This window comes from Jaculus jaculus, chromosome 3, assembly GCF_020740685.1.
Source record: "Jaculus jaculus isolate mJacJac1 chromosome 3, mJacJac1.mat.Y.cur, whole genome shotgun sequence".
Classification (NCBI taxonomy): Eukaryota; Metazoa; Chordata; class Mammalia; order Rodentia; family Dipodidae; genus Jaculus; species Jaculus jaculus.
Genome location: NC_059104.1, coordinates 145,111,719 through 145,125,584, shown reverse-complemented (window position 1 = coordinate 145,125,584; position 13,866 = coordinate 145,111,719). Strand labels below are relative to the sequence as shown.

At 40.3% G+C, this 13,866-nt stretch overlaps 1 protein-coding gene across 1 annotated transcript in view; it reads right to left on the bottom strand.

The window, feature by feature from the left end:
- The window catches only part of Agbl1 (AGBL carboxypeptidase 1), a 763,032-nt gene that overhangs the window by 675,358 nt on the left and 73,808 nt on the right, over positions 1-13,866 (bottom strand). The window contains exon 6 of the mRNA XM_012948687.2: positions 5,493-5,530. Coding sequence (XP_012804141.2) covers positions 5,493-5,530 — 38 coding nt within the window. The remainder of the gene's footprint in view (positions 1-5,492; positions 5,531-13,866) is intronic.

Sequence of the window (13,866 nt, the reverse complement as noted above, 5' to 3'; positions counted from 1 at the left end):
GCTAATTTCCTTCAAGACACGCAAGCTGCTAACGCTGGGAAGCACAGATAGTGTGCAATAGCAAATATGGCCAAAATTAGATTAAAATAACCTTCCGATAAACAAATTACTCACCGAAAATAAATATTGGACTAGAGACAGACAAGAAAATTGAAAGAACAGCACCACCACATGGCCCGAAAAGGAACTACACCAGCTGCAGTCGGCAACTCAGCCCATAGTAAACTAATGGGTCAGACTGTTTGAGGGGTGGGGAGGGGAGGGGAGGGGTAGGAAGGGGAGGGGAGGGGTGGGGAGGGGAGGGGAGGGGTGGGGAGGGAAGGGGAGGGTGGGGAGGGGAGGGGCCGGGAGGGGAGGGGAGGGGAAGGGAAAGGAGAGGAAGAGACAGCATTCTTTCAGCTTAAACTTTTTTTTTTTTTTAATTTAGCTTTTCGAGGTAGGGTCTCACTCTGGCCCAGGCTGACCTTGAATTCACTATGCAGTCTCAGGGTGGCCTCAAACTTATGGCTATCCTCCTACCTCTGCCTCCAGAGTGCTGGGATTTAACGTGTGTGCCACCACACCCAGCATAGCTTAAACTTTTTTAAATCGCTTATGTACTTATGTGGAGTCCCTGCAGCTAATAATGCAAAAGACATAAACATTTGGCAGACGAGTGTGAAGTTGAAGCCAAGCAAAAAAGAGGAGTGCGCCAAGTAGAATGTGGCATGACATAATAGGAGTCTGTAATTGTTCTCAGCTCTGCTCCCTGCTGGATCTGGCCCCATCATTCATCGGCCTTGTCCACTGCTAAGCCTCACAGAGGACACTGACGCCTCACACAGCCATGCTGGTGTTCAGGTGTCTCTCACCGGGTACATGGAGTGAGCCTTATAATGCTTGTTTCCAATCTAAGTGACAAATGATCTGCCAAAATAATCCTCCCGAAGCTTAGTATTTATGGAGCTTCCATTCAACATTGGTCATATCTTCTCTGGGCTAAAGACAGCAAGCATCATGAACCTCTTAGTGCTACACAAGGCTCAGCTGGCAGGGATGAGGAGATTGGCCCGTGAACCCTGAGGCCAGCAGCTAGCTGGGTAAATTACTTATGTCTTCAAAACTTCAGGTCCTCCAGCTGTAAAATAAGGATGATAAGACCTCTTTGAAGGGTAAATGAATATACAGTTCCTGCCACAGAATGAACTCAATAAATGGCAGATATTTGCACTGTCATTTCAAACCAACAGTGTGATGAACGTAACTGGCTATGATGCATTCATATAAAGTCCATTGCAGCTCTCCATCCCAGTATGACAGATGAAAAAATCTATCTGTATTATCTGAAGGAGATTTGGGGCTCATCACTGAAATATACTGCATGCTTCTCTACAAGTTACAGTGATAGAAGAGACATCAGGCCTCTAATTACATCTCAATTTGCTATTGGTTTTTTGTTTGTTTGTTTGGTTGGTTGGTTGGTTTGGTTTGGCAAATAGGGCTAGCCTATTCACTAAGGCACTGTAGGAACAAGTTCCAAGAATTGGAATGCTTTCTTTTCCAACATTTAGCATATTAGCAGATCCTCTGAGCACAACTCAGTGTGAAGTAGAGAGATACAGACATTGGTGACTTACTCCTCCTAAGAAAAATATGTACTGGTACTTATATATAGAACTACCTGATGATTGGTTATACTATGGTGATTTCTTTAAAGGATAAATGGCAGGTTCTCTGCACAGTTTAACAGGAAACCTACTGCTGAACAGAGGTGGGGTGATACTTAGAGAAATCCACTCACCACGACACTTGGGCTGAGACCCAAGTAAAGCTCTGCACACTGACTTCCTTCCTGGTCCTTGGTTTCCTCTGGTGGGAGTGAGGAGGGGCCGGTAGGCTTAATACTTTTCTAGGTTTCTCCAAAACCCTATGTCGCTATAAAAGTGTCTCTTCAGCCACATTGGGAAGATTCTATGGGAACTCACGCTGAGTTCTTTACTCAAAAAAATGGTCAGGCATAGTGACTTCCATAATTTTGTACCTATAATCTAGCACTTAGAAGGATAAGGCAAGTGTATTATGAGTTCAAGTCCAACCTGGCTAGATAGTGAATTCTAGGGCAGCCTAGTCTACAGACTTAGTCTCTCTCTCTCTCTCTTTCTCTCTCCCTCTCTCTCTCTCTCACACACACACACATACATACATACATACATACATACATACTCATACACATACCCACAAAAATGACACAACTTAGCCATCCCATAGTATGGACATAGTTCAAAAGTCATCCTGTACAAAATGCATAATGGGTAATATGTAATGTACATGTGTAACTGTATACATTATTATGCTTCAGTTAAGAATAAATGATAATAAAAATAAAATAAATGTTTGATCACGATATCAGATAACCTCAAGATCTATTGCAGCTCTGACAGACTGACTCAGACACCCTTGGGAAAACTGTGTGGGAACAACCATAGGGTACAAGGCATGTCAAAGGAGGCAAAAGAGGCCAGGAGAGCGGGCCACACACAATATAGAATACACACACAATATAATGAAAGTTATGTGGGTCTTTGGGTACCTGTGATGGTCACCAAACCAAAGGAGCCACGTTGTCACCCATTCTCAAACACATATGGCCATTCTAAGGACTCATCAGAACTCCCAGCATTCATCTAAAGATCTTGCTTCAGAAGTTGAAACTGGCCTCTTCTTTGACACTTTGCAACAGAAAGGCCATCTGGTCACCATGTCCTCTAGTCTCTGCATTACAGATTGCCAGGTCACAACAGACATTCATGGAGAACACAAGATAGTCTGGTTGTACTGGGGCTCTCTCTGTTTAGAGGGTACCCCCCCTTCACTTCCTATACAAGAGCAATGCCACTGCAGGCTGCCCCTGTAAGCCCGCCAGACAGAACATTAACTAGAGAGGCTATGATAAGTCGCATCTTCCTGCCAAACGTTCCATTAACTCTCTTGCATCTGTCGCTCCCTCCTTGCTTCTCTGACTCCTGTACTAACTTTACCCTGCCATCTCCACATGACCGAACTTCTGAAAACTTCCAGATTTCTTTATATGTTAATTCTTAAATTGGAGTGGGGTCTAAAGTAGAGTCATCACTGCCTTAGTAAGATTAAAGTTCTCAACCAGTAGGTGTTTCCTTGCTGAAAGACCATTTATGACCTTTAAATCTGGGCAGCAAGGTTACTGTCAAGACATTACTGAAAGACTCGCCCCTGGAGCAGAGCAAATCAAGCACAATCCCATCCACTGCACTTTGTTCAGGGGCTGCTTCCAAGAGTATCATTTTTCAAAAATGCATTTAAACCTAATATCTATGGAAAGAAGGTTAGGAATCAAAAGGAAGGAGGAAAAAGTAGAGAAGACCATGAGATAAGGAAAGGATTAGAGAAAAAAAAGGAGGTAGGTAGAAGTGCAGAGACAGAAGTGAGGAAAACAAAGGCGTAGTAGGAGAGACACAGACAGAGGACTAGATGGGTTTGGTTTACTAGAGAAAAGCAACACTAGCCAAAGTGGCGCTGTTTCTTAATCAGAGCTTTATTATTTTTTTGTGGGTTTTGGATGGAATAAAGTATAAAGGGGTGAAGATTTCAATGCAGGATATGAGTCCATGCATGTGGCAGTAGCAAAGAGGAAAGGCATGGAATTTGGATTTGACCATTCTAACCCAATACATAGAAACACATGGACTCTTGAATGTATAATTATTTTTAAATATTTAGTCTTAACTTGCTGAGACGATTGGAAAGGGGGCTTTGGACTTCCAAGTTAATTTTGCCTGCCCAGGAAAGGAAAGAGATAAGAGATAACTTTTGCTTCATTTCTCTCTTCCTACCATTCACATATCCTACTCTGGCTTTTTGTGTTTCACAGGAGGGAAAAGAGAAGGAAACTAATGTGTGGGAAACCTGGCTGAACACTTTAGGCTGGAGTTGATCCGTACTTGCACGAGCTATAGTTTGTCCCTAAGCCAAGGAACCTTGATTCTTATCAAAATACGTAAGTAACACGTGATTACGCTCAGAATTTTACACTTCATAGGTTCATTTTATGTGAGGACACTCAACTCTAAGCTGAAGATCTAAGGAAGGTAGGTGTGTCTAAGAGGTATGTTGGCCTTACTCAACCCTTAGGATTCCCTTTCCATACAATATCAGGTCTTCTACTGTGAAGGCTTAGCTAAGAGGATTCAGGAGAAATCTACTGGTATTCACAGGCTGGCCTACTGAGCACTACCATGCGCTTGGCTGACTAAAATTCCACAGACCCTTGCCTGGCTGCATCTAACACAAAGTATTATAGTGGAGAATGATGGAGTAAGCAGGAAAACAGTGAGAATCATGATGTGAAACCTAAATTAAGTCCACTGTAAAGAATCACCAGACCCTCCTGAGACCCCATAGGAAACATCTTTCCAGCTTAAGAATTTCACAAACCACCCCCTCTTCACTTCTCCGTATGCTCTATCTTCATTGTTTCTGCTGGCCTCGATGCTATGTGGACAGTTTTGTATACTATATCAAATTCCAATAAACCAAATGAACTAAAGGTTCATTTTTATCTTCAGTCTATAAAGTGGAGCATCAAATGGTTTGGCCCTTCCTCTGAGATTATTGTTGACAGAGATGTATGGCTGTGGAGAGGTATTTTTTAATTTTTATTTATTTATTTAAAGTTTTATTAAAGTTCAACTATTACCCACAGGCCACAGGCTCCCTATAAAGAAACAAATTTCATAGCTGAAGCAGCTGGTTTCCAAGATGCCAAATTAAAACAGATAAAGGGGTAAGAAGGGGGAAATAAAAACATTAAGCTAAGACTTCACTCCCAAGTGCCTCATGCCTTGTATTATATTGCACACATGAAATTGACTCCCAATGTAATTAGGCCAAGGCTACTAGGCACAAATAAAAAACCTCATCCCAAATAAAAAACCTCATCCCAATAATTTCCGACCCCCCAAGCTATTCTTTGCAATCACTCAAGTATCTGAACAAAGAACCAACTTTTTAATAATAACTTGTTATCCACATCTACATTGTCTGTGTAATTCCCAATACTCTACCTTCCCAAGAATATAGAGTCATCAGCTGAGAACCGGTAACACTACTACCCATCCAACCTTCACTATAATCTTTTCTTTCATTGGACAATCTCACAAAAGCCTGGCGTTTATTCCAATAATTCTTAAGAGCTGTTGACCCTGTTAGCAAAAGCTGAGAAGTACCTGAGGCTATAATATACAATTTACCCTCTTGTAGAGTCAGCTGTCTTTATATGTAGACATGTCCACTGAAGAGATGTTCTCTGTCTTTTTGCAGTGTGCTTTTACAACAGGCATAATAATTTCCATTTTATCCCACAGACTCAGGACATGGCACTCTATTTCCTTTCAGCTCAGAATTCAGCCATGGGGAAAAACAGTATCTTTCTCAAAAATAAGAGAAAAAGATAACCACTCTTTGAAAGAGATGCTTACTGGATTTCAGCAATGCTGCCAAAACTTCAGTGGCTGCCCTGAGGAAAGAGAAAGAAAAGTGAAAAGTCAATGCTCAATGGTCTTTTCTGTCAGCCCATGGATCCCATAGTCTGTGTGTTCAGTGCTGTTGCCTGCCAGACTCATTATTAACAGGGTAGCAGGCATGCTACTGATCACACCTCTGACCATTAAGGAGGCACAAATGCAGAAATCGCACCAAGTGTGATATCCATCTTTACAAATGGATTTCAGAGTTCTCTGCTGCTGAAAATCTCTTCCCTGCCTCACTTTGACTCCCACCAAGATGCTGTTAGAGCTTCTTGTCCGGTATGCCTTGTTTCATCACTGATCATACCAACCAGAGTTCTTGTCAGTTTCTTGATTTTTACCTGGAAACATGTGGGGACTCTTGAAGATGACTGGGCAGGAGAGAATGAGGAGGCTTACTGAAGCCAGAAGTTCAGTGCCAACTTCCTGAGCCACTCATGCCCCTGGGGACATACTAGGAAACTTGTGCACATTGGAAGGAGACACTGTTTCGTTAGGATGGAAAATTATTATGTGGGAAATTTTCCTACAATTGCACTGCTTTGTTTCATGGGAGATTTCACAACATTAGAAGTAAAAAAAAGATGTAAACGAGAAGGAAAATATCTCTTGTCTCACTTCTTAGTGGTCCTTTCAGTGCAAAGCCTTAGCTGTAATTCTGTAGTGTCTCAAAAAATATGTACATATCATTGGTAGAAAGGCAGAAGAGTTAAACTAATTTCACTGAAATAAGTTAGAGGAAGAACAAAAAATGAAAGGATTTGGCATGCTCCATGCAAGGTAGCCAGTCCAGGCTTGAGCCATCAGCCAAGTTCATGAGGACAAGGGTCCTTGCATGACTAATCTTCTTGGGAGTTCATTACGAGCTAATGATGCACCAAATAATAGGTTCGCTGGGCAGAGCCATGGTGGGTAGGATAGGCATAAGGCAGGTCAGTTTAAAGGATGACAGGTGATAAAGGCTCTAACCAAGTGAGTGGCAGAGAGAAGAGGGGATGGACTAAAGGAAAATCAGAGCCTGGGATCTCATTGTGGCTTTCTAGGAGCAGCCTCACATTTGCATTAGGCCATCCTTCACCTGCTGAGTCTGAATCCCTGGCTAGCAGATCCTTCAGATACACCTTCAAGTGTATTCATAATTGGTTTAGAGGACACAGCAATATGGGCTGGCCATTCTTTAGTTGCTGACATTTAAGGTGACTAACTACAGTTCGTAACAGTCTAGAAAGTAGCAATTAACATGCCACTATAACAAGTAATTGTGATCCATTTATGTTACATGTTCAGTGTCATGTGAGTTAAATCAAAGCTGGCTCCTGAGAAACTAAGAAGGATTTGTTGCTTTGCAGGTCATAATTTGTGGATTAATGTCTGGTTAGTCTTACAAAAAGCATAGTTGGGAAATAATGGAGATCATATTTGAGGACAAAATCCACCATACTCTAAGAGTTCAGATTCAGTTTTGTAGGAACGAGATATCATTTACTTGTTTTTTTTTTTTAAATTTAATTTATTTTATGTATTTGAGAGACAGAGAGATAGACAGACAGACATATAGATACAATGGGCATGCCAGGGCCATCTGCTGCCACAAACTTCAGACACATGTGCCATCTTGTGCATCTGGCTTATGTGGGTCCTAGACAATTGAACCAGGGTCCTTTGGCTTTTCAGGAAAATACTTTAACTGTTAAGCCATCCCTCTAGCCCCATTTATTTGTTTTTATTTTATTTCATCATTATTTATTTATTTGAGGGAGAGAAAGAGAGAATATGGGCACACTAGGGCTTCCAGCCACTGCAAACAAAATCCAGAAGCATGTGACACCTTATGCATCTGGCTTATGTGGGCCTTGGGGTATCAATCTTGGGTCCTTTGGCTTTGCAAGCAAGTGCCTTAACTTCAGTGCTACCTCTCTAGCCCCATTTATTTGTCTTTAATCAGAGAGCATAATGTCAAAAAAAGAAAAAAGAAAAGAAGAGGAACATTATCAGCAAAGAACTCTGATTTAATGAAAACTTAGCTATAGAGAGCAAAAGGAAAGGAAGAATCAGTAAAGATCTGGGTAAATGCAAGGATAAAAGTCACCCATGGACTAAGGAAAGAAGTTGCATTGTTTAGAGAAAATGACTTTGATTTGAGACAAGTAAGTTCACAGTGATGATGAGCATTTACAAGAAAGCTACATGAAAATGTCCAGAATGCTGTTGGAAGCATAACATGCAATTTTGGAGGGCACCCATAATAGGAATAATTATTTAAATTTTTGGTACAGTGACAACAATAGTTTATAGCCACGAGAACAAGGAATATCTGCAAAAAACTCAAACAGAAGTGAAATAAAGGCTAGTCTGGGAAACCATCACCAAGGAGAGGAGACCCTTAAAGGGGGTGAGAAGGCACATAGTCAAGGAAAGAAGAGCCCTAAGGGTACTCGTTTTGGAAAATGAGCGTTAGCAGATTTTCAATGCCCAGCACTTTCCAACCTTGAAATAGTAACCCAGTGGTAGATTTTAAAAATCAATTTCATAGATTTTTAAACTTACTATGTCTACAATGGAACAGAATTAATTGGAATGGAATGAAACATAGTACAATCATTTCAAGTAGCAAAGGTTAGTAGTGAGGTGAGGAACTTGGATTTGAAGACGTATACACATACACATGTTCATTGAGTGTGTGATGTAAATGTTCTCCTTTAAAACAAAGCCTTGTAAAGAAGTTGTTTGGAATGCAGTGTCCATATAAATTATAAGTAAGAATAAATATCTGGAATCAATTGAAGAATTATTGGAAACATTTGATCTTCCAATTGTGCCTCAGGTCCATTCAAACATTCACTTTGTGAATGCTACCAAGAGACTCTTTGCAGTTCATCTCATCTCTTCTGGGTAAGTCTGTAGCAACGGTCTCCTGTCTGAGCATTGCTCTCATTCCCTTCTGCTCCAGTGCAGCGTGCACACACACATACATACACACACACACACACACACACACACACACACACAAAATGAATGGCACTCATAGCACCTGAGATAAGTACTTTGTCAACCAATATCTATCATGCCTACAAAAAGTAAGTTAACGGAGTGATCGCCTATAATGCCAACATTCTGAAAGCTGAGGTGGAAGGATTGAGAGTTCCAGGCTAGCGTTTGAGACCCTGTCTCAAAACAAAAGTAAAAACTGAAGATGACAAAGTCCAAACAAATAAGTGGCGTCAATCACTTCTACCGGAAGAAACCAAGACCACTGTCATAGGCAGGTGAGCTGGAGTCTCACTTTGTGTCCTTAGGGTACTGCACTGCCTCCAGCTAAATGAGCATGTGGTGCTCATACTTTTGGTAGTCCCACTGTTTCCCTTAAACTTAAAACCTGATGAGATATAATGTTTAATCACTATTGCCAATTCAATCAAATCAGGAATCAATTAGAGACACCTGGGCTGGCTTGTGACTGCATTTGCAGGAAGAATTGACGGATGGGCAGCCCTTCTGGTGGCAGCCTATATACAAAGCAGTGTCTTTACCTAGCTGACCTTGCTCCTTGCTAGTGAATGTATCCACCCTGTCATGACTGACCTTGGCTGACACTGGAACCCAGGTTCTTTGATTGAAGGCCAGTGGCTCTCCAGGAATGCTCCAAGCCTTCAACACCAAATTATGGCTGCTGATACATCCAGCCCTATAAACTCTAGCCTGTGGACTACCCAGCCCATTTCATGTAAGAAAATATAATAAATCTCCTTTCATAGTGTTTATTCATTCGATCAGTTCTGTCCCTGTAGAGAATTCTGATGATCTATCATCATCCTACATTGTTTGAGGAACTCATAGGCAGTGCCTGTGGGGTGGAAATTAGGAATGCAAAAATGTCCTACATCTGATTTTCTTTGTATTTTAATCAACAAATGGTGTCATTTTGGAAACTATTGAGTTTCTTGACCTAAATGAATACTACAGAGCCAAAATCAAAAAGGAATAACCTCCCTCTTACTCATTCTTACATTGCAGGACACTCCAGTCAAGACTCTAGACATCACAGCTCTCCTTCCTGTTCTTCTCCTCATAACAGAACAAAGCTAAACCATCAGCAAGTTTGTAATCATTGTTGTCACAGGAATTTATCAAAGAGCCATACAGTTGCAAAATTTCAATTTATTTCTTTAGGTTGAGTAAATTTTCAGCATCATTACAAGGGAATCCTTAATAATTATTACCACTATTTAGGGAGCCCATATAAATGCTAACTGTGGTACTAAATGCTTTGTTGACATTACCATACATCATATGCAAACTTCATAAGAACAACAGAGGGTGAATTTTTTTTATAAGCTAGGCATGATGGCACACGCCTTTATTTTTTTTGTTGTTTATTTTATTTTAGTTTTTTTTTTATTTGAGAGCAACAGTCAGAGAAAGAAAGAGGCAGAGAGAGAAAGGGAGAGTGGGTGTGCCAGGGCTTCTAGCCACCGCAGATGAACTCCAGATGTGTGCTCCCCCTTGTGCCTCTGGCTAATGTGGGTCCTGGGGAATAGAGCCTTGAACTGGGGTCCTTAGGCTTCACAGGCAAGCGCTTAACCGCTAAGCCATCTCTCCAGCAAGAAATTTTTAATTCTGTTTTATAAATGGAAAAATACAGATCACACAGGATAAATAACCCATTTACAATAAACCATCTAGAGGCACACTGAGGTACACATCTACTGATGCTTCACTACAAATCTAGCGTGCTGTATTTCTTTGCTCTGCTTTTAACATAATTCTAGAGGACATCTAAAAGATATCTTTCAAATAAGGACCACCATTTATAGTCAGGTGACTGGTGCAAGGTCATGGCATTAATCCATCATAAAACCAATGATGAGTACTTGTCCATCTGAGTCCACTACCTGACTGGGTTCTATGTGGTGCAATATGGACACACTTTGAGTAGATTTAGAGGTGTGGCAGTGGTCTTGGAGAAAAGGGCAGAGAACTCCATTAAAACAAGTCACAGAAATCTTTGAATGCCAAGATTAAATTGCTGAATTAGGAATATGGTGTTAGTTTTAAGCTTGGAGCAGACTATTTTGTTGTGGTTGGTTCCAGACTCTCTTGACCTCTCTGAACCTCATAGACACTTTATTTATAAAGTAGGGCACATTAAGATCTGCCTGATGGCATAAAGGTGACCTATAACAAAAATTAAATTAAACTAAAAGTCTGACACTCTTACTAAAGCACAACATTGACTTGAATGACATCACTAGGTCACGGACAAAAGAGTGAGTGATGAAGCGAGCTTAAATCTGTGTTACGTGTTTGCAGAAAGTGAACCTGAAGTGACATCACCTACAGGTCATCCATGTTCCCTCAGGAAAAACAGGTTTCAATCCCTAATTCTTTGGAAAATAAAAATGCCCAGACTATTGCTGGAAAGTTAAATATGGCAGACAGCCTAGATACACCAATAGTCTGCAATGTGATTATATTATATTATTATTAATGTTAATAAGCAGTCTATAGCTGCTTAGCAAATTATCATAAATTTGGCCTAAAACAACACTCAGTATCTTAGAGCACATTTAGGACAGGAATTTCATAGCTTAGGTAGGTTCTCAGTTTATAGTTTATTCAGGCTGCAATTAAAGTGTCAAGCAGAGCTGAATCTTCTTCAACAGGTCCAATCAGGGAAGGGTCAGCTTCTTGAGCCAAATAGGTGTTATACCGACTGTGTTTCCTTACAGCAGCGGGGCTAAGAATTCTGGCTTCTGGCTATCTGCTGAAGATGATGCTCAGCTTCTAGAGATGACTTGAAGTTGCTAGAAACCACCTGCTATTTCTTGCTATGTGGGCTTCTCCAACAGGGCATCACAAAGGAGCAGCTCTGTAGTGAGCATGCACACAAGACACTGTTGTGCAACATAACACAGACACCAGGGTGAGATATCCATACCTTGCTGTATTCCACTAGTCAAAAACAGGCTCCACCATTACCCACTCTGGAGAGAAGGGGATCGCTCAAAAACATAAATAAGACTAGGAAGCACAGCTCATGGGGGCCCCCTTAAAATCTGTCCATCACCAAAAGCGACTTGTACTCCAGCATTCACATAAAAGGACCCTAACATTCTTCTCACCAAAGCCTGACCCTACACAAAGAATAGAGCTACTGCTTTTCCAGAAGTGAAGCCTGCATCCTTCACCCTCCTTGCCCATATTGTTTGGCCTCAGCACTCACAGAAACACCCTCATCTTAAACTATGGAGAATGTTACATTTCCCTTTCCTTTTGATTGCTGCTATCATTACTTATTATATGTCTGTTGGGTTCTAATAGTTCTCAGCTATTATATGTGTATAATAGTTATACAGCTATTGGTCTTTGTTCAAAGTTTACATTTAAACAAATGCATATTAACCACAGAATCACTTAACTAGATTAGAAAATATAGTTAAGCAAACGAAGCAGGCTAAATTAGTATCACCCAAATACATCTCACCTAAGTTCTATTGTAGTGCTCAAAACTAAAGTATCCATATACCTTCAAATTCCCACTTTAAATTGTTCTCCAGGCTACAACTAGAGCGACTATGTCAATAGGAACATCTTGCACTGTGTGGTGGTGCCCTCAGGAGCCAAAAGTTGGAGGACTGTTGTGAGTTTGAGGCCAGTTGGAGACTTCATTGTAAATTCCAGGTCATCCTGGACTAGAGTAAGACCCTACCTCAAAAAACAACAGTAGAAGGAGGAGGAGGGAGAGGAAGAGACAAAGGAGAAGGAAGAGAAGAAGTAGAAGGAGGATGAAGAAGAAGGGGAAGTAGAAGGCCTTATTAGACCTTATCTGGACATTGTTATCCACAATATTTGGATAAAGAGCCAAATCTGAAGCAATCCTGGCCGCTATGACACATCCCCTCCCTGTCATATGCCACTCTCCATCTCTCCTTTTGGCCTTCTAGCTTCTGCCAAGACCTTGAACATACTCCCTTAACTCCTCCGTTGTCCTTGCCAATGTTTATGTTGTGAATTTTCTGGTCTTTCCCCACGGCTTTCCCTGCTATACTCTTTTTTTTTTTTAAATTCCAGCTTAGATATTATTTATTCAGGAAAGAGTTCCATGACCCCTCCTTCTTTGTTAGGTACACAGTTGTCATTTCTATTCCCTCCTTCCTCATTGTACCACTGGCTTGCAATTATTCATCCAGTGCTTGGGATTACTTTGTGAATGTCTATCTTCTTTTCTGGGATGTAAATGTCAGAAAACAGAAAGTGCATTTGGGTTCACCTTATTCTAGCCTTACCACCTCAACAAAGTACAGTGTAGTACTTCAACACCGAACACTGTTGAATATTTTCCAAGCTCTAAGTCTTGTTTATGAGGTTTGTGTATGCTGACATGTGACAAGTGTTTATTGAACATCAACTACAACTAGTAAAAATTTACAAAGGAAATATTCTTGGACTCAAAGAGTTTATAGTTTGGGTGGGGTAAGATAAAAAAAATGGTTAACAAAGAATGCTATTTTTGAAAACTATACTAAATTATAAAATATGAATCAAAAATGTAATAAATGGTATTTTAAAATATAGGAGCAAAAGATATCAGTTCTGAAAGGGTAAGTTACAAGTTTTAAAAAGCAACTCATGAAGTGAATGTAAGGCAAAGGAGGAAGTTGACATACAAATGTTTGAGGAACACAGAGGACAAACAGTTAGCCTCAACTATCCACATAATAGCAATTTGAACAGAGATAATGGAGCCAAGAAGAGGACAGGAGGAGGTATGGAAGAGAGGAGTGGCTGGTTTCGTTCACATATGTCTTGGTTGGTTCTGTAAAGAACTTGCCCTTCCTGGCATAGGATTCACTACAGGAATTTTTGAGAAATTATCTAACATAATTGAAATTGATTTCTTGGTCTATACTATAAAAAACATAAATAAAATAGATTATTATGAAAGTAAGAGTATAATCCAAAGTCCAAAATAAAACACATTTGGATATGGACAGCAAATTAAACATAGGGCATATACAAAGGATTGTATACATAATGATCACATACACTTTATCCCAGGAAAACGGGGTTGGTTTGACATCTTAAAATAAGTCAACATGATAATTTGCCATTAAACTTAATGAAGAAAGAAAAATGCCATCTCCCTAAGGTCAGGAACAAGATAAAGTTATGCATTTCACCACATCTATTCAATATTATAGTGGGAGTTCTAGCCATGATGTCTAAATAGGTACAAATAAATTAACTAATTATTAAATAGAATGTATATTAGCAAATAAGTGAAATTGTATTTGCATATACATAGAAATCTTAGGAAATGCAGGAA